This window comes from Marmota marmota, unplaced genomic scaffold, assembly GCF_001458135.2.
Source record: "Marmota marmota marmota unplaced genomic scaffold, marMar, whole genome shotgun sequence".
Lineage (NCBI taxonomy): Eukaryota > Metazoa > Chordata > Mammalia > Rodentia > Sciuridae > Marmota > Marmota marmota.
In genome coordinates, this window is record NW_026000249.1 from 7,374,700 (window position 1) to 7,394,330 (window position 19,631).

The window sequence follows — 19,631 nt, forward strand, 5'->3', positions numbered from 1 at the left end:
GCTTCTTTCCAATCGTAGTCGCTTCAGCGAAAGAAAATCTGGGATCAGGTACCCAGCTACCACCGTTAGAAGGCCAGCGCCCCGCGTCTCTCGGGCAGCAAGGCTCCGCCCCTCCGAAGTTTCCCTAGCAACACTGTCCTCCTCTACGGCAGTTCAGGCGCCCGTGGGATTGGCAGGTCAAAGGCCAGGGCGTGTCATGGGCGACCGCTGATTGGTTCTCGGTACTGGTCCCGCCCCCATTCACGCACGTGGAAACACCTTCGCCGTGGGCGCTGGCTGGTTCATTCCAGTGTCAAACGCATCCCTGTGGTTCGCGACAGGTGTGCGCCACAGGGGTCAAACCTGGTTTCCGGCACAAGGACCGTCCCAAATTCTGTAGTGGCCATAACCGTCGTCCACCGGGAAGGTGGAGGTTGGGCCACCGCGGGCGGGTTTTCCGCTCCGTGGGGAGGCTGGTTTGGCGGATTCGGGACCTGAACAGGTCTAAATATATTTTTCCTTCTCTTTAACTTTCTTTTTCTTGGGTGTCAGGAGAGTACAACCGTTAAGCGACTTGGCTTAGTGGCTGGGACTCTTGGGGGGAAGAGGATTGGCTTTTCGGGTAAAGAAAGTCTGCACTTCACTGCCCCAAATTTCAACGAAGCGCGCGGGCGGCGGCGGGGGGTGTTTGGGTGTTTTCCTGGGCCTCTTCCGGGGCCCCTGGCGCGTGTGAACTTCTGAGATTTGATAACTTAAAGTGCTGGTGCCGACTTTCTAGGACAAGTTGCTTCTCTTTGCAACCTTTCTGTTACTTGGCGGAGGCGGATGGGGAATGAGGAAAGACTCAGACTCTCACTCAGACTTTTTTGACTTTAAAGAATTGGCAAACTCGCGAGTTGATTCGGTAGCCTATTTTGAGATGTAGATTTTTGCGGTGTAGATTTTGAGGCTTTGGAGATAACTGCATTTGGTCAAAGACCGTTCCGCCTCACTGTTTTATTGTAAATACCTAAATGATCAAGAAAATAAAGATGCGGGGGAGACGCGTGTTGATCCTTTTCTTTGCTGTTAGAGGGCGGGTGCTGGAGCCAGGAAAAATGTGGGGATTCCGGGGAAGCGGGAGAACTTTCCATACCTGCAATGTGGTCCTTTGAGAGACTAGGGTCTTAATCTGTTGGAAATCGCTTGCCTCCTTCCTCTGCCGCCTCCAAGTTTGGAATGCTCTGGGTTTTATAACATGAAGTGGTAAAAACGGTTTAATGTTTACAAATAGCAACTTCTCCGCGGGGTATTTTATAAAGCAAGACGTGGGCTAGGTGCAGTTTCAAGCATTTGTCTGGCTCGCAGCAAGTGCTGGGCGACGCGGTATATTTTGGCTGCCTTATCCCCATTTGGCGGATTTTGTAGCTTCTAAAGTTGGATATGGGCAATGGAAGGGCTACTTTTTCAGAGTGTTACCGGAAATTTTAGCAAGCGATCGGTTGGTGTGTTTACATAAGGTTTTGTTGTAATTAAATATATATGTATATTGGAGCGGTCTGCCCTGTATTTGTTGAAGAGTTCCTGGGGTGAAATGTCGTTTCAGCCTCATCATTGTGAACTATGCTTGTATGGGATAAATTGATGGCAAGTAAATGCCTTGCGCGGCGGAGTGAACCTTTACATAACTTTAAAAATAGTTTTTAACGTGTATTTAATGTCTACAAAAAGTTTTTTAGTGTCTTAAAAAAACAGATGTCTTCTTGTTCTTATGTTGTTGGGATTTTAGGTTTTTAACATGAAATATAAATGGGTTTCATTTTAGGTGAACCCATTTTTTGCAGGATTTTGAATTTAAAGAATGAAATAAATTGTGCTTGATGTAGTAGTGGTGGATCTCTAAGAAAATGTTGTAGAAGCTGTGCTCGTGTACCTTTCGGGAACACGTCAAAGGGAATTAAAATTTATGGTGTACCTGTGATGAAACGGGCATGATGCTGAGTGTTACACAGCCCAGTGAAGGACATATTATTCCAATTTTACCGGTTAGAAAATTGGGGCACTGAGAAAAGTTATATATCTGTTTAAAGAGAAATTGCAAATTTTGCAGTTCGAATTTGGATTCAAGTGTTGCTGTCTAAAGCCCAGTTCTTTGCATCATGCCCTGGGCACTGTAAATAAAAATGTAACAGTTCTTTTGCAAGAAAGAGCAATTTGAATTTGAATTTAAATGTTTCTGACAAACCCCAGTTCTTTGCATCATGCCTGGCGCTTAAAAGATGTAACATTTCTTTTTCAAAAAAGAGTTGTTATGTCTACAGTGTACAGGTACAATGTGAATGTAAATTGCATGTTATGACCCTGAAGGTTCATTATCTATGTGCTTCATGACTAATAGCTATGTTGGGTAGATGTGGCAAATATTCAAATAAGCAAATAAAAGCCAACAGGCGTTGTTCTAAGCATATGCTGTGTATTAATTTGTTTCATCCTCATAAGTATGAGGTTTGTACTGTTATATCCATTATACAGACTTAAAAATGGAAACAGAATTTAAGTTTTCTAAAGTCATACAGCTAGTAAGTGGAGGAGGTGAGATCCATACCCAGGTATTCTGGCCACAAGCCTAAAGTCTTAATGCTATTTGATGCTTCCTCTCATGTAACTAGACAGGAGCTACAGTTGCCTTAACCCATTAAGTCCCAAATTTTCAGTTCTGTGAATATTTCAATATAATTAACACAAGTGTATTAAAATAGATTGGGAACCATAGGGTGTACATAGTACTACATTAATTACTATTACAATTATATTCTTATTGCATATTATATGCTGTATTTAAATTTTATAGGTGTTCCACATCTGAAACAATGGGACAAAATGGGTTAAAGTATAAGCATTCTTGTGGTCAGGAAAACAGTGTCACCTCCAGATGGAGTCATTGTTGACATAGCATCTTTGCTTTTGGGAAATGGAACTTGAATTAAGCCTTGAAGTTGAATAGATTCTCCTAGGTGGAGAGACAGCAGGGTATTGTGGGCAGGGAGCATGATAGGAGCCAGAGGCTCAAATAATACAAAGTCAGTGTTGATTTGTAAATGTGCCACAGAAGTAAAAATGTCAAGAGCGCTGGGTCAGGCTCAGTGCTATCTGTGGCCATATTTGGCAGCATTGTAATTAATGCAAGTGGGGAATTGTCTGAATGTAAGAGCCTATAATAGTAGTAGGCCTGCTTTGGCTGCAGAAGGCCAGGTTTTAAATATTTTAAGCTTAGAACAAGGGGGCAAATGGTAAGAGGTGACCTGACAGGTAGTCAGGGTCCAAATTATGTAAGGACCTTGTAGGGAGGCACTGGAGGAGCTTGGATTTTATTGTATATTGTTATGGATGGGATTCCAGGTGGCTTTACTAATAGAGAAGAAAAGGAGCTTGGATTTTATTGTGTATTGTTATGGATGGGATTCCAGGTGGTTTTACTAATAGAGAAGAAAAGGAGCTCGAGTGTGGAGGCAGGCTGCAACCCTTACTAGCTGTGAGACTTAGGTGAATTACAGTTCTTTCCCTCAGTTTTCTCATAAGGAAAATGGTGATCACAATAAAACCTACCCCATACAATTGTCAGTAGATTAACAAGATAGACTACCTAACCAAGAAAAAAAGAAAATCCAAATTAAGTTAGAAATAATTAATGATTTTAAATTGTGATTTTATTAACAATTCTGAAATTATGATCAAATTATCATCCTCTGGATAAAAGCAATTTGTCAAAGAAAAAGTAGAATAATTTGAGTGGATCAGTAATCATGGAAGAACTTAGAAAATGTTATAAAGTCTGGCACAGAGTTTCTTTAAACTCTTTCAAGCCTTTAAGGCACACCTTTCTGGTGTGATGTAAACTTTTTCAGAGTGTAGAAAGAAATGGAAGGCTTCCCAATTAATTTTGCAGAGCACTTTTGATACCAGGAGTTAATAATATACCAGTATGGGTTCATTAATTGTGAGAAATGTACCTCTTACTAATGTAAGAGCTTGGACATGCAGTTTCTAAATAAAATACCAACAAATTGAATGCTATTTTCCATGATCAGCTGTATCCCTCACCCAAAGCATATTAAGAAATGTATTAATATGCTACATTAGTAGATGAAAGGAGAAAAAGCCATTGATGCCAAAAAGTTTCTTGGTTGAATTAAGCCTTGAAGTTGGATAGATTCTCCTGATGCCAAAAAGTTTCTTGGTTTAAATTTTCAAATGTGGATACTATTGATATTTCTTTGACCCACTGGTTCTACTTCTAGGGATTTATTACATAGAACTACTTGCACCAGCGCAAGACTATTCTGCAGTGTTCCATGTAAGAGCAAATCTTTAGAAGTAACTTGAATATCCATGAACTGGGGACTGGTTAAATAAATCATGACATATTTACCAGATAGCACACTGAGATGTTAAAGTGACTGTGATGTATCTTAAGGTATTGGTTTGGAGTGACTTTTGCTGTTTTTTTGAGCTTTCTATTAATTGAAACATATACTGTGTTCTCTTGCGTTGTCTTCTACTCAAGGTTATGGTTGTAAAGTTCATCATTGCTGAGAGCAATGGTAGTTGGTTTATTCTCATTGCTGTGAATACATCAAAGTTTCATAACTTTAATTATTCAGAGCTTAAGTTTGTTTTCTAGTTAGAAAAAAAACAGTTTTTAAAAAAATAAAATTTGATGGCAGTTACATCTCAAATTGGATGTGTTTTATAACTTGGAATTTTTACACAACATTAGTCCAACCTGGGATTTCTAACCTGGGATTCATTCTCCCGTCTTCTTCATCTCCTTTTGGTTTCTCTCCTTTGGGTCTTTGGTCATTAGTGTCACCACAGTAAAGGGAAGAGGAAACAGGAAGGAGATGAAATCTGAATCTCTTAATTGTCTTCTCATTGCTGCTGTGGCTAAGGATGGTTTAAAGTAAATTAGCTTTTTTATTAATGTACCCCTCCCAGGAGCTGTGATGCTGGTGCTCAAATAGAATTTCTAGTACATAATCAGTGTTATTGTGGTCAGTGTCTTGTTTTGTCTGGAATTCTAGACTTTTGGCTGTATTTGACATCCATTTACTTAGGTTTAATCATAATTTTAGAGGTAAAGATTTCTTTAGAGCCGCTCTGAACAGGTTTGCACCTGCTGGTGAGGAGGCAGTGTCTGTAGGGGTCTCTCTCCTCCACACGGTGGCAGTGGTGGGGCCCAATCCAGAGCTGACTCCTGGTGCTCCTTTTAGAGGCATGCTGCCTCTCTAGGTCAAGAGCCCTTTTGATGGGCTGGGGATATAGCTCAGTGGGTAGCTTGCAGGCACAAGGCCCTGGGGGTTTGATCAAAAAAAAAAAAAAAGGCCTTTTGAACTCCTTTACAAAAGCTGTTAGCAGTGGTGTTCTATTTGTTCGCTTGTTCCCAGTACTCTGGGGACTTTAAGTTGTTAAGCAATTTGGAATTGATTTTTTTTTTTTTTTTGGATCAGGGGGAGGTTCCAGAGATTGAACTCAGGGACACTCGACCACTGAGCCACATCCCCAGCCCTATTTTGTATTTTATTTAGAGACAGGGTCTCACTGAGTTGCTTAGCAGCTCAATTTTTGCTGAGGCTGGCTTTGAACTCATGATCCTCCTGCCTGAGCCCTCCTGAGCCACTGGGATCACAGGCGTGTGCCACCGTGCCTGGCTTAACTTTGATTTTTATTCCTAGTCCTGGGCAGTGTAGCCCTTTCTTGTTTTTTTTGTTTTTGTTTTTTGTTTTTTGTGGGTTTTTAAAAAACTTCTTCAAATAGGTGAGTTGATTTTTGTTTCTTTTTGTTTTCCCACTTTTTTTTTTAGGGGGGGGAACACCAGGGATTGAACTCAGGGACACTCGACCACTGAGCCACATCCCCAGCCCTATTTTGTATTTTCTTTAGAGACAGGGTCTCACTGAGTTGCTTAGCACCTTGCTTTTGCTGAGGCTGGGCTTTGAACTGGCAATCCTCCTGCCTCTGCCTCCTGAGCCGCTGGGATTACTGGCATGCGCCACTGTGTTGGCCCCAGCCCTTTCATTTTTAAAGATTTATTCTAAGTTGCTATGGAAGAATTGTTTTGTTGCTCTTTAAAATTCAAACAAAACTTAAGTTTGAAGTGCTATTCTCAGAACATATCCACATTAAAGTTATTTAGGTAGTAAATGTATAAAGTAACTTTTTTATGCATTGCTTTTCAGGAGTAGGAGGTTTACCAGTCTTAGGTGACTAAGCAGTTTCACAAATAAACCCTTCAGCAAGTTTAAAATTAATTAGGCTCAACTCACTGGAAGTGGACCATCTGCTGATACACAGAAATGATGTCTAATTTTTCCAGTGAGATGGATGTGGTTTGTATTCAGATTGAAATGTCTTTATTCCTTTTGTTGTGCTGTCATTGTTTTCTAAATTCAGTTTAATTTCATATAGTGTTATGCATAGATCCTAAGTAAATTTTTCGCCATGAATTTTGACTGATATGATAATACTTCTTGTGAACATTGGTGTGCAAGTTTCTTTGTGAGCTTCCACTCCATTTCTTCTGGGTAAATACCCAGAAGTTGAATTGCAAGGTTATAGAGTTGATGTAAATTTAACTTTATGAGACTCTGCCAAACAGTTTTTCAAGGTGATTGTGCTAATTTTGCAGTTCTAGTACATTCTGCTGTTTCTTAATTCTTACAAATTGAACCAAAATATATTAAAGCATACATAATGAGGCCTAACAGAAAACACATTTATTTAGTCACATAAGGAAATGACTATTAATGCCATCTAAGTAATCTGTGTGACTCTTAACTTGCATTAGCCCTAATGTTTTTCACATTTAGAAATAATATTAAATATCCACCAAGAGTCATTTTTAACAAAATTATGTGAAAACATTTTGAAAAGCATAAGGCACTATACAAGAGATAGAATATTTTATAGGTCATAGTCTATACCCCAATTCCATATTATTTTGGTTACCTATCAGTGCAAGGAGAATCCAGATAATATGTATGATATATTTTGAAACAAAGACATACATAGCTACCATGTGTGTTTATTTTAAAATTATTCCTAGAGTTCATGACTTATTCTTGGAATAAATACTTATACCAAAACGTAGTAGTTATTTACACTCCCTTACTTATTTTTACCTTGTCTTATTCCAAGAATGTTTTAAGGTAATTTAGAGATTCATTTATCAAGAAAAAGTGAGTGCCTGAGTGTGTTCTGTTTTGTCCACAGAGTGGCACTATTGGACTATTTAAAAATCAGGTTATCAGAAGCCGTGGAACATTTTATCTTTTGTTCATGGTTTAAAATGTTTGCTTTTAAAGGAGTTTTAGTGCAGAAGACTAGTCTTCCCACCCTGAAGCACAAAAGGGGTTCAGCTCTCTGGAGATGGTGCAGTAGTGTAGTGGGGTTAATGAGAACACAGTTCTGCAAGTACATCTTTTTGTGTAGTCAGTGTTTACAGTAGGCATAGGTCCTTTGATATCAGTAATAGGCTTTTGAAGCTTCTTAAAAATGAAGTTAAAGTTCCCAACATCTCTTTTAGTTTTGTATTTTATCTTTCCTGTTAAGTTATTTAATAATCTTCCTCAGATCAAAACACGAATACCAACTTACGAAGAGGAAGATGATGATGATGATGATAGCACTGTTCTTTACGCATATGAGCCAAACACTACATTTTTCAATAATGTAAGTAATATTAATTGCTAGTTGACAAGTAAGTTAAAATTTGCCATTTGAAAGAAAAAGATTTCAATTCTTTTTTTTGGGGGGTACCAATAATTGAACTTGGGCACTCGACCAATGAGCCACATCCCCAGCCTTATTTTGTATTTTATTTAGAGACAGGATCTCACTGAGTTGCTTAGCACCTTGCTTTTGCTGAGGCTGGCTTTGAACTCATGATCCTCCTGCCTCAGCCTCCAGAGCCATTGGGATTACAGGCATGTGCCACCGCACGCAGCTCAATTCTTTATGTACTATGGAAGTCCTTTAAACTCCCACTCAAGGAACTGTTTCTCTGCTGAATTTGTATGCTTTCTTTCATTAGACAATAAGCTCTTAACCATTTTGCTTCTCCCTTGTCCTAGGAAATTCAGAGCAGTTTCGTACTGGTAATCCAAACCTAGTTTCTTCCGATAAATTCTTTCCCTGGCACCCCCCCTGTTCCTTTTTTCCTTTGGATGTACTGTTTTCTTGTGCTGAGATAAAAAAAGAGACAGCAATGTAAGAATTTTTCTACATTGGTGAAAATTCCCACAAACACCCACAAATCTCATTTTTTGAGGGGAATTGGGGACTCAGCTCAGAACAGGGTGAGTCTTCGGACTCTTTTAAAAGAGACAGGGAAAGCACACTTTGTTCTTGTTGTTGTTGCTGCTGTAGATGGACATAGTAACTATTTATTTATATGTGGTGCTGAGGATGGAACCCAGTGCCTCACATGTGCTAGGCAAGCACTCTACCACTGAGCCACAACCCCAGCCCCTGTGATCCCTTTCTTAATGGGCAGTTATCATTTCCATTATCAGAATAATGTGAATTTTTGTCTCTGCTTTAAATTGTCTTTTGAAAGGTTGATGGAAAATAAAAACAATATTAAAGAGTTAAATATCAAGTCCTTTTTCTCCCCTAGCATTCAGTGGGAGTCTTACTGAAACAAAGCATTAACTGCTTACTTTTAAAATATTATAGCAGGAAAATGTCCTATTGGACACATCCTACAATGATGAGGAGCAGAAAACCGTTTTGGATATCCTTACCCATTGTCAGGTACGAAGTTCTGTTCCTTCTGTGTGGTTTTTTTAAATGTTTTTTCTTATTTTTTAATTTTTAATGTCTTTATTCTTTTTAGGCATACATGACAGTAGAGTGTATTTTGACACAGTATACATACATGGAGTATAACTTCCCGTTCCTATCATTGTACATGATGTGGAGATACACTGGTCATGTATTTATATATGAACATAGGAGTGTTATGTCAGATTCATTCTACTGTGGTTTTCTAAAATGTTAAAGTTAAAATTCTCTATCTCATATAAAAAGAACCTGTACAATTATTTAAAATTTCGCCTTATTAAAGTATTTGATTACCACCCCATTTTGATGATTTTAAACAGTTTCTAGTTTGAATAGCATTTGCAGGTAAAACTTTTGAATCAACAATACTTGGATCTTAGGCGCTTTAAAATAAAACATTAATAACCATATGTAGTTGTGTCTCTTTCATCTAGTTTGCTCAGTATCGAATTAAGTTCCCTAAAAAATCTAGAGAACATTGACTGATTCGAGTGGAATTTAGTATGTGCCTCACTGCATATCAAGATATCTCCATTGAAACAAAACGGCAGCCTATAAGTGTTTTTAGGAGTACATCTTACATAGTTTTTTTTTTTAATTTTTTAATTGTAGACAGACACAGTACCTTTATTTTATTTATTTATTTTTATGTGGTGCTGAGGATCAAACCCAGTGCCTCATAAGTGTGAGGCAAGCGCTCTGCCACTGAGCCACAACCCCAGCCCTAGTTTGTTTTTGTTTGGTTTAGTTTGGTTTGGTACCGGAGATTGAACCCAAGGGTGCTTAACCACATCCCCAACCCTTTTTTATATATTAGAGACAGGGGCTCACTGAGTTTCTTAAGGCCTAAGTTGCTGAGGCTGGGTTTGAACTCACTATCCTCCTGCCTCAGCCTCCCTTGTCCCTGGGATTACAGGCATGCACCACTGCGTCCAGCTCATTTTACATAGTTTTTTTTTTTTAATCTTTATTTTATTTATTTACTTATTTTTATGTGGTGCTGAGGCTCGAACACAGCACCCCTCACTTGCTAGGCAAGCACTCTACAGCTGAGCCACAACCCCAGCCCAATCTTACATAGTTTTGAGATTTTTTTTCCAGGTTAGCTTGTTGGTAGAGATTGATAGAAGTTTGTAATTATCAAGGGTTTTGTAAGCTGCATACCCCAGAGGCAATGACAGTTTATGAAGAAAAAAATGTTCACCTATAAAGTTTCTTAAATAGAATGACTAGCATATTTTGAAAAGTAAAAGTCTGTGTGTGTCTTTCTCATTCTTACTAGTGCCCATAGGACCTAGAGCCTGGGATGGGCAGAGCTGTGCAGAGGTGCTGGAGAGGCAAGGAAGAGGGCTCTTGTCCCTTGCCTGAGCAGCCTCCTAGGCCTCTGCACTGCTCAACCAAGGTCTCTGAGTAGTTGTGCAAGCTGGGATGGGATATGGCATCTTAGATAAGAAGTGCCCAGGTCCCCAAGCTCTACCCCAAACAACACACAGGGGCATTTCTCTGAATGTGTGCCTTTTGCCATCCTCTGCCTCCTTCCTTACCATTCTCACCACCTGGTGCAGCCTTTACCCTTCTGTTTCCTTCCTCCCAGTTCCCTCCCCTGACTCCCACCCTTGCCAGGCACCTGCTGGGTTCCCAGCTCTAGGCCAGCAGGCTGGGAGCCCTGGGCTGTCTCCTTCGAAGAGTCCTTTCCCTAGCCCCAGTCCACTCTACTGTGAAAGTTCGCACCACACACTCTGCTGCCTCTTCTTTGCTGGAGACTGGAGAACCCAGGCAGCCATCTTTCTAGTCCTGATTTCTGTCCCCACAGCCGGCACACCTATTGGAGCTGAGCCATCCTTGTTCTGACTCCTCCTCCCCATAGGATAAGAACAGTGTCCTGTGCTGCCCAGGGCTGGTCCCTCCACTGGTTTCTGGCGGGCTCTCTTCCCTGTGCGGAGACCTCCCTGAGGGGCCATCTCTCCCTTCCTGTGTCTCCAGCCCTGTCTCTGTAACTCCCTCCCTCAGAATATCCTCCCACAGCTTTAAAACATCCCTCCTAGTTGCTGCCCTCAATCTCACCCTCCTTGACAACCCAGCTCCTTGGATATCTTTTATACTTGCTAGCTAAATGTCTAGCTTCCTGTTTTCTCTCTTTTGGGGTGTTTTTGAAGATGCTGTTTCTTCTGCCCTTTCTGCCCTTCCAATGTATCTTTACCTGGCTGCTGTTTTTTTTACCTTTAAATTCTCAGCTCAGACATCACCTCCTCTGAAAATCCTCCCTGACTGCCAGCCCAGGTTCAGTGTTGCTCTTCTGGGCATGCTTAGCCTCCTGTTCATACCTGCGCCATGCTACTGGTGATAATAAAAACAATAAGAATGCCAATAGAGTACTGAAGGTTGTTGGACCTGTCATTGTGTACTTGTGTTATCATTGGTGTTAACACAATGCTTAGCAAAGTTCTTGTTTTCAGTAGAACCCCTAAGACATTTTCATCCCAAATTTTGTACATGAGGAAATTGAAGCACAGAGAGGTCAAGTAACCACAAAGCTAGTAAGTGTTAGAATTCTAGTATTAAAGTCAACTGTGTTCCCTAGAGCCTACACTGTTTGTCCCAGTGTACAGGTCAGTGGTTTCCCTACTTGAATATGTCTCAGGGTTACCTGGGGAGCTTGTTAAAAAAAAAAGCCTGGTGCCCCTACTCAGATTTGTGATTTTGCATTTCTCACAAGTTTGCAGGTGATGTTGATGCTGCTGGTCCAGGGACCACATTTTGAGAACTGCTATTCCAGGCTCTATTAAAATTGTCTCTTTACTTCTCTCCATAGCTGAGATGGGAGTTCCCTCAAGACAGGAGTTTTTGGGGTTTTGTTTGTATTTTTAATGTCTTAGCACCTGGTGAAGTGGTTCCTATAGGTGGAAGGCCCTTTGTAATTTTTTTTTTTTTTTTGCCCCAGGGATTGAACCCAGGGGTGCTTTACCACTGGGCTACATCCCCAGCTCTTTTTATTTTTTACTTTGAGATAGAGCCTTACTAAGTTGCCTAGGGCCTCACTTCAGTTGCTGAGGCTGACTTTGACCTTGCAATCCTCCTGCCTCAGCCTCCTGAGTCACTGTGATTACATGCATGCACCATGTACCTGGCTTTAGTAAATGTTTATTTGATTGAATGAAGAAATGTTTCTGGTCTTTTAAATAAAAGTGTGGTTTTGCCTGAAATTTCTGTGTATTTCAAGAATCTCAGATTTGTATCATTCACATACTAATGGGCACATATGGGGACATGTACTCAGTGGTTTTATAAGGTTAATTGTTGACTGCATGATTTTAAAATACTTTGAAGCCAAAAGTCACATCTGTTGGATTTGGCTCTGTATAGAGTGTGGAATACTTGCTGTCTTTTAGTTCTTGTATAGAAGGTGACTCTTTGGCCTTTTAGCAGATTTGAACACTTCTTTCCTAAAAATAGCACCTTCCTTGATGTGAAATGGTGGCATCCTTTCAATGTCCATGTGGCTTCGAGTAGTGTAGAAACAGTCGAGGCTCCTTGACTGAGCCAAGAGGGTTCTGTGTCACCAACAGGCCTCAAGTCAGAACAGACATGTGTTTCACTGTGCCTAGCAGTTTGAACTTGGCTTCATGGCATTTTCACACATTTTACTTTGCTTTTGAAATAGAAACTATAATACATTTTCTTTTAATAGGTTATATATGATGCTATCCAAAACCTGGATAAGAAATTTGATGTCATTGATAGAAAGTTGTCAAAAATCCAACGTCTGCATACAAAATCCTTTTGGAACTATCGCGTAAGTATTCTATAACTGTGATAAATGTAAAGCTGCCAGTCAGTTAGAAGGGCTAGAGAACTAGTAGCTGTGTGAGATTAGCAAGGCTGGTCTGTACTTGTTGTAGGAGCAGATGGGGAACTGAAATTCTATAGGAAAAATGCTGGTGTCATGACAGTAAGTTCAATAAATGTATAGTAGTGAGTATTTGTATGTTTGTACCCATAATATATAAACACAATTAAAGGGCTGAGGGTGTAGCTCAGTGGTAGAGTGCTTGCCTTGCATGAATGAGGCACTGGGTTCAATCCTCAGCACAGGAAGAAAGTCTGTGAGACACAATTAAAATGTAGGCCAGAAGAGGAATAAAATTTAATCATATAATCAAGAGAGCATTTATTTTAGTAGTGTAAAATAGTTTTTATGTAAAATAAATATTAATATATTAACTACTTATTTTTTCTTTCTTTCTTTTTTATACTGGGAATTGAACCCAAGGGTGCTGTACCACGGTGCTACGTTGCCAGTCCATTTTATTTTTTACTTGGAGACAGTGTCTAGCTAAGTTGTTTAGGGCTTCGCTAAGTTGCTGAGTCTGGCCTCTTATATGCGATCTTCCTGCCTCAGTCTTCCGAGTCACTGGGATTACAGGCATGTGCCACCACGCTGACCTTATTTCTCTTTTTATTCACTGTTGATTATTATTGGGCTTGTGTCATTTCAGAAGCCACTTGGATTTGCTTACAAAAATTATAATCACCTGCTTTCTAAAAAAGTTAAAGTCCAAAAAGCAAAAAAGAAGGAACGTCTCAATTCATTCTCCTATCCTGAAAGTTACAGCCCGACTTTACCAGTTCGCAGACCAGAAAATGATGACAGCAACATTGTGATCTCATCTTTTCAATCTGAGGAATCCCAGGAGATGGAGAAGGAGTCCCTGATCAGGGATCAGGAGTCATCCCTCAGAGATAGCCCACCGATCCCACCACTCTTCTCTGGGCGTTCATTCCAGACCTACCTCAGAAATGATGACAACACACATGGTCCTTCTATAGTGTCCTGCTTTGCCAGCCCTGGGGCTTGCAGCACCAGCAGCATCTCTTCTGCTGGAGTTTCCGTAACAGTATCCTTAAATGGAGCCTCCATGCCAGTATCTACAAATGCACTGGCCCGAGGAGAGTCCAATGCTGATATGAAGAATTACCAGGGCTTGCTGGATAATACACATGCTCTGTCATCTCACCACATGTCATCTGGTTTTGGTGAGTTTGGAATGACACATGTACAAATATTACTATTTAACCTGTCTTCTTCAACATCCTCCATATGAGCTAGTGGAAGCTGTTTCCTATTTTGAGAGCTGGTGATGGTATTAAGGGTGACTATTATTCACTGAATATGTATTATGAGCAAGGCACTGTGTTAAGCAACTAATCACTGATATCCTTAATGACCCCATTGTGGAGTAGTTTTTTTGAGGCGGGTGGGAAGGGTGTACCTGGGATTAAACTCAGGGGCACTTGACCACTGAGCCACATCTCCAGCCTTATTTTGTATTTTATTTACAGACAGTCTCACTGAGTTGCTTAGTGCCTCACTTTATTTTGCTAATGCTGGCTTTGAACTCCACGATTTTCCTGCTCAGCCTCCTGAGCTGCTGGGATTACAGGCGTGCGCCACCGCACTCAGCCCATTGTGAAGTTTTTAATATTGTTATTTTTATCCCTTTCCCTGGATGAATAACTCAAAATACTCCTAGAATGACCAGAGAGCAGATGATAGGAAAGAAAGGACATGCCTTTGGCTAATCCACACCCCAGAAGATCAAATTTGTTTTGAGTCCTCGAGGGTCTTGCAAATGACAAAACCCTCTTCACTTATCACACACACTCTTTAGGGAGTCGAGTGCTTTGCTTGAGTGAATGAATACTTGTCAGGACACAAAGAAATGTCAACACAATTTAGTGAACAGCACAGCTAAAACATGCTGAGGTGTGAGTACCTAAATTGTTTCATGTCTCAGTTATTTCTTTATTAAACAAGTAAACCTTCAACTAAAACATCTATTGCTATGCAATTAAACATGAAAGAAGAATCAAATAAAATGTTAAAGTTACTTCTGACTTAGCTCAGCAGAAAATAATCCTGTTAAAATTCAGATTAAGGGCTGGGGGTATAGCTCAGTTGGTAGAGTGCTTGCCTCACATGCATAAGCCCTGGGTTCAATCCCCAGCACCCCCCCAAAAAAATCAAATTAATGTTTAAGCCACAAGAGACAGGAATCCATAAAGAATTAAAGTGATGCTAAAAATATCCATATTGAAACTATGGGAGAGATTTGGTGAAAGAACTAATTTGGTCCTCCAAGATAATGGGGTTGTTGAAATTCCTTGATTAAAGTGAACAAGTTTAAGCAACTATAAAATGGTAAATTTGGGGAGTTTCCATTGTATTTAGTAAAATAAACCTGATTTAGAGAGATTGAGAGAAATTCATTGAAACACTTAAGAATGTAATGGGTTAGGTTAGATTTACCTAATTTAATCCACGTAGTGGATCTTTTGCTGTATGGCCCAAGAGGCCTTGAATTGCTTGGTCTGTTTTATAATTTTTAAAGCTTTAAGGGAACTTCTGAAGCTGTTTCCGTTTGGGGGAGGTCAGATGGGATGCTCTTATGCAGCTGTCTTGATCATCTTTAATGTAGGCTTTTACTAATTTTACAGTTAGAGTCTTGAGTCCTTGCTTGGGTATGTAAGTGAAGGTTCCAGAAATTAGACCATTACTCCCTACCTAACTTCTCTTTCAGGATAATGATCAGGTCAAGTGATTTGTGTGTTTTTTTCCCTCATTGTGAAGCTACAAGTTCACCAGTTCAATCTGAATCCATTGTGATGAACCAAGACTACCCGGAGGATCCTTTAACCTGGTCTGTGGATGATGTGATCCTGTTTCTGAACCATACGGATCCTCAGATGTCAGGCCCCCTCTCTGGCCTCATTGAGCAACATGTAATGTATCTTTTCAGGGGGAGGGTTACTGGGGATTGAACTTGGGGGCACTCAACCACTGAGCCATATCCCCAGCCCTATTTTGTATTTTCTTTAGAGACAGGGTCTCACTCAGTTGCTTAACACCTTGCTGTTGCTGAGGCTGGCTTTGAACTCTCGATCCTCCTGCCTCAGGCTCCCAAGCCCAGCCACTGGGAGTATAGGCGCTCGCCACTACAACTAGCCTGTAATGTATCTTTTGATCTCTGGGCAGGCCTTTCAGTTAGATACTGAGTTGTGTGGATGGTGGGGGAACCCTATCAATCAACTGAGTTTGCCATTTAAGAGAAAGGTTATTTTGCCCAACATTACATCCTTAAATGGTAGGTTAATGGTCTTTCTTTAAATGGGTATCCAAGTGCATAATATTCTAAACAGCCTCACATTCTCAAGAGGATGATTCTGCATTGCCACTTTCAGGTGGACCGCCCTTTTGTAAAGACAGATACAAGGATCCTCCCCACCCCTCAACCTGTTCCCTGCTCAGCCCTAGGACCATGAGTAGGAGAGGGCAACTACAATCTGTAACAGGGTGGCCTTTTTACTATGATACCCAATATATCCAGCAACTAATTCCAATCAATTCAATTCTGTTAACCTTATATGGTTTGTGACTTCTTATGATGCTGATGCCCTCAGGCTGTACCAGACCCCTTAAAAAGCAACACCCTGGGCTAAATTTTAAGTTATAATTTCTTCCATTTCTAGTTTTACTTAGTAGAAAATGTACAGAAGATGCCTGGCAAAGATGGTACTATAAGGGATTTCAGGTCTTTTCAGACAGTGATACTTGATTAAGTAAAATTTTTTTTCTTTAAATTAGAGCGTGTAAAAAATCAAATAATAATATGCCTCAGCAATGTAAGTTGGTTAGTTAAGATAATATGAAATTTTAAAAGAGCGCCTTGCAACTATCAAATAATATTTTTACTGTGTGTCCTAATGAATACAGTCAGTGGCCATGTATCTAATGTGCCATTTTCACTGTGATAAGAAAACCAGCAGTTTCACATCTAATTAGCTTCAGACAAAAATACAACACTGTATAGTATGTTTATAGTTTGCATTGACATTGAGATACTCACATTCCCAGCCCTTGTCAGGAAGCTAATGAACATCTGAAATGAATTTCTATCATTCATAGTTTTTACTTATTTTGTCATAGATATGTGGTATTTAATTCAACATATGGTATTTAATTAGGTAGTTTGACAGAGTTTATTTTTAAAATATTAGGCCAAATTTTTACTAAATGATGCTTCACTGTGCAGATTATATTTTTAACAGTCTTTATAGAGTAGATGCATATTCAGAGACTGGAAAGAGCTGCTCTCTGATTTGTTGCACATGTTCTTATATATAAAGAACCAATCTGATCAAATATGAAAATATTATTAAGTATTGTAATTCCCTTCTCTCTGTAGGAAATTGATGGGAAGGCCTTGCTGTTGCTGACCAGTGACACCGTGATCAAGTATATGGGGTTGAAGCTCGGAACCGCCTTGAAACTGTGCCACTACATCAAAAAGCTTAAAGAAGAAAAAGGCCTCAACAATTGAATGTTTGCAGAAGTTTAGATTAGGTTTACCAGTTCCTTCTTAAAGTCATTATTCTGTCCTTAGTAGTTTCTGTTTTGTAGAAGGTTCCTCTAAAAATATGTTATATCCACAATTGTAGAATGATAAGTCAATGATAGGTCAAGTCTACTTATTTAAAAACCATTTAACATTTTAGTATTAGCACATTCAAATTGAAAGTTCATTCTTTATGCCTTTTTGTTATTTTTCATCATATAGTTTACAAATACACTTCATGTAGGAAATAGCAAAAAAAAAAAAACCCTTTGATTTATGTGCATCTTTATATTTAGAGCCACAATAGCTTAAGAGGAAATACAACCTATAGAATGAAATCCATAAGGGAGAATTTTTCCTTAAAAGAGAATCTATAGACATCTTCTCTTTCTCAATTATTTTGTCTGATATGTTTTACCAGTTTCCAGAAAAGAAATAGCTATATAAAGTATTTTACTCTCTGTTTTTATCTTTACATATTGCACTTGTTAGATTTAGAGGGGAAAAATGAGTTTATAGACTTCTTGAAATATTTGTACCAGTTTGGGGATAAATTATAGGATTGATAGAATGGTCATTTTATGCAAGAGATATTTACTTCTGGAGTAGTGTAGGTGGAGTTACTATTTTATTTGTTGAAATACCTGTTATTTTAAAGCTTACACATATAAATAGGAATAAATTGTCCACATCTCTCTATGAAGATACCTATATCCAAGTTTTTAAAAGAATCCTATTTTTGTGACATGTGTTTATTCCTCATATGAGTGCTATTTCATACTTTTCTTTTATTCTGTATGTGAAGTATATACACAAGTAAATCTTTTTAAATTTAAAATGGCATTTTGTACTGTTTCAGAAGTAATAATGATCCAGTATTAATGAGATGTTTTTATTCTGTTATATATGCCATATTTGCTATCACTAGTACCTCTCAGCTTATTCTTCAGGGAAACACAATCACAATCAAAAAACTAATCCTTAGGTTGGTTCCCATTTAGGGAAGTTCTCTGTCTTGTGTAGTATTTCTAATTATTTTACCTGGTTCTGAGCCATTTATCCTGCTAAACTTTGAATGATAACATTAGTTCCAACTTATTGGTTTGGGCTTAATTTTATAATTTTAAAACTTTTAAGAGAAATATGTTTTATCATCATTATTCTCTTATTTATTGTTAAATTGTTTAACTTTGGTATAATATTTTTAAGCTATGAGAATTGGTGCTAATAATTGTATTAGCCACTTGTTATAAATGTTAATATGCTGGGCATGGTGGCTCATGCCTATAGTCCAAGTTATTTGGAGTCTGAGAGTGGAGGATTACAACTTTGAGGACAACCTCAGTCTCTTAGTGAGACCCTCTCTTAAAATAAAAACATAAAAAGGGCTGGGGGCCACCCCTGAGTTCAACCTCCAAGGCTACAAAAATAAAAATAAAAAAGTAATTGTTCACCAGGGGCAAGAATGTACACTTTGTTTTTAGACAACCAGCTGTATACACAAGTGTAACTCTTTATTGGGCACATATAATTTAAAGGATAGCTTTATCTATATTATTCCATATGTGGTATGAAGCAAAATTGTAACTTAAACTTGGTCTTCTGTCAAATTGTTTGTATGAAGATGCTGGGCCCAGGTGCTTTAACCTCAGATGTTTGAAAAATACTATGTTTCACTGTTTTTAGATCTTAAAATATAATAAAGTTGAATAACTGCAACAATTAATGCCAAAGCCTCAGATTTGATTTCTCTTGCTTTCACCATATCACATGAGTGCATGTATTTGTTAAAGGTGAAAAAGGGCCATTTTAGTAAGTTCTGTGGTTTTATATGTTCAATTACTTGAATTTTAAAATATGCCCTGATTCTCTTGTTAAATAGATACCTAGCAGCAAAGGGCAATAGCCTTTAAAGGAGACTCCAGGGGACCCAGAAGAAAATTAAATCAGTGAGTTTTATTTGTGCTCAAAATCTTTGTTGCTGAGGTTTTAATGGCTTATGCGAGTGTGCTGGAAAGTGCCTTCCAAATGCCTCTTCCTGTCTAAGTTTGTGTGTCTCTCTGGCAACTCTGGCTGCTCTTTAACCATTAGGAACAGAAGCTGCCTCTCTGATACACCTGTTGTGTTCCCCCTGCCTTTAGAAGGCCCAGCTTACATGGCAAGTTCCTCTTGGAGAATGCAAGTGACAACCAAGTAGCCTTAATTATTCAGCACCTGTGTTCACTCCAGTGAGGACCCAAGCCAGGCTCACTGCTGCTGCTTCCCAGCAGTGTGGCCTATGGCAGGCAATGTGTTTTTGGAAACAGAGGGGCCCTGACCAAGGCTCCAGGGATGATGCTCTACAAGTTAGAATGGGGCTGTCAAGTGACCTGAGATTGGAGTGATAAGCACACCTTTTCTTCCCTATCCTGTGTGTAAAATTTTAAATCAGAGGCTGTC

The 19,631-nt window shown here is 39.3% G+C and overlaps 1 protein-coding gene and 1 non-coding gene across 4 annotated transcripts; both read left to right on the plus strand.

Annotated features, from left to right (window-relative positions):
• Nucleotides 1–252: 252 nt before the first annotated feature.
• Nucleotides 253–18,918, plus strand: Scml1 (Scm polycomb group protein like 1). Of its 3 annotated transcripts, XM_048796484.1 has the most exons (8): nucleotides 253–481; nucleotides 6,195–6,344; nucleotides 7,588–7,686; nucleotides 8,692–8,769; nucleotides 12,488–12,592; nucleotides 13,296–13,833; nucleotides 15,428–15,579; nucleotides 17,043–18,918. In XM_048796484.1, the coding sequence occupies exons 2-8, from the start codon at nucleotides 6,312–6,314 to the stop codon at nucleotides 17,175–17,177; spliced, it is 1,140 nt and encodes a 379-aa protein (XP_048652441.1). In that variant the 5' UTR covers nucleotides 253–481; nucleotides 6,195–6,311; the 3' UTR covers nucleotides 17,178–18,918. The 3 variants fall into 3 exon arrangements, with proteins under 3 accessions (XP_048652441.1, XP_015343459.1, XP_048652440.1); XM_015487973.2 differs by lacking the exon at nucleotides 253–481 and having other exon boundaries at nucleotides 5,978–6,344; XM_048796483.1 differs by lacking the exons at nucleotides 253–481; nucleotides 6,195–6,344 and having other exon boundaries at nucleotides 7,452–7,686.
• Trnav-cac lies at nucleotides 14,741–14,812 on the plus strand. Its single transcript has one exon. It is a non-coding gene; the product is annotated as a tRNA-Val (tRNA).
• Nucleotides 18,919–19,631: the final 713 nt, after the last annotated feature.

Bases quoted from the DNA above. Each gene is read 5' to 3' on its own strand.
- Scml1 (XM_048796483.1), top strand. From the start codon at position 7,510: ATGAAGTTAAAGTTCCCAACATCTCTTTTAGTTTTGTATTTTATCTTT. The intron at 12,593-13,295 runs GTAAGTATTCTA...GTGTCATTTCAG, and splicing joins AATCCTTTTGGAACTATCGC to AAGCCACTTGGATTTGCTTA. The intron at 15,580-17,042 runs GTAATGTATCTT...TTCTCTCTGTAG, and splicing joins CTGGCCTCATTGAGCAACAT to GAAATTGATGGGAAGGCCTT.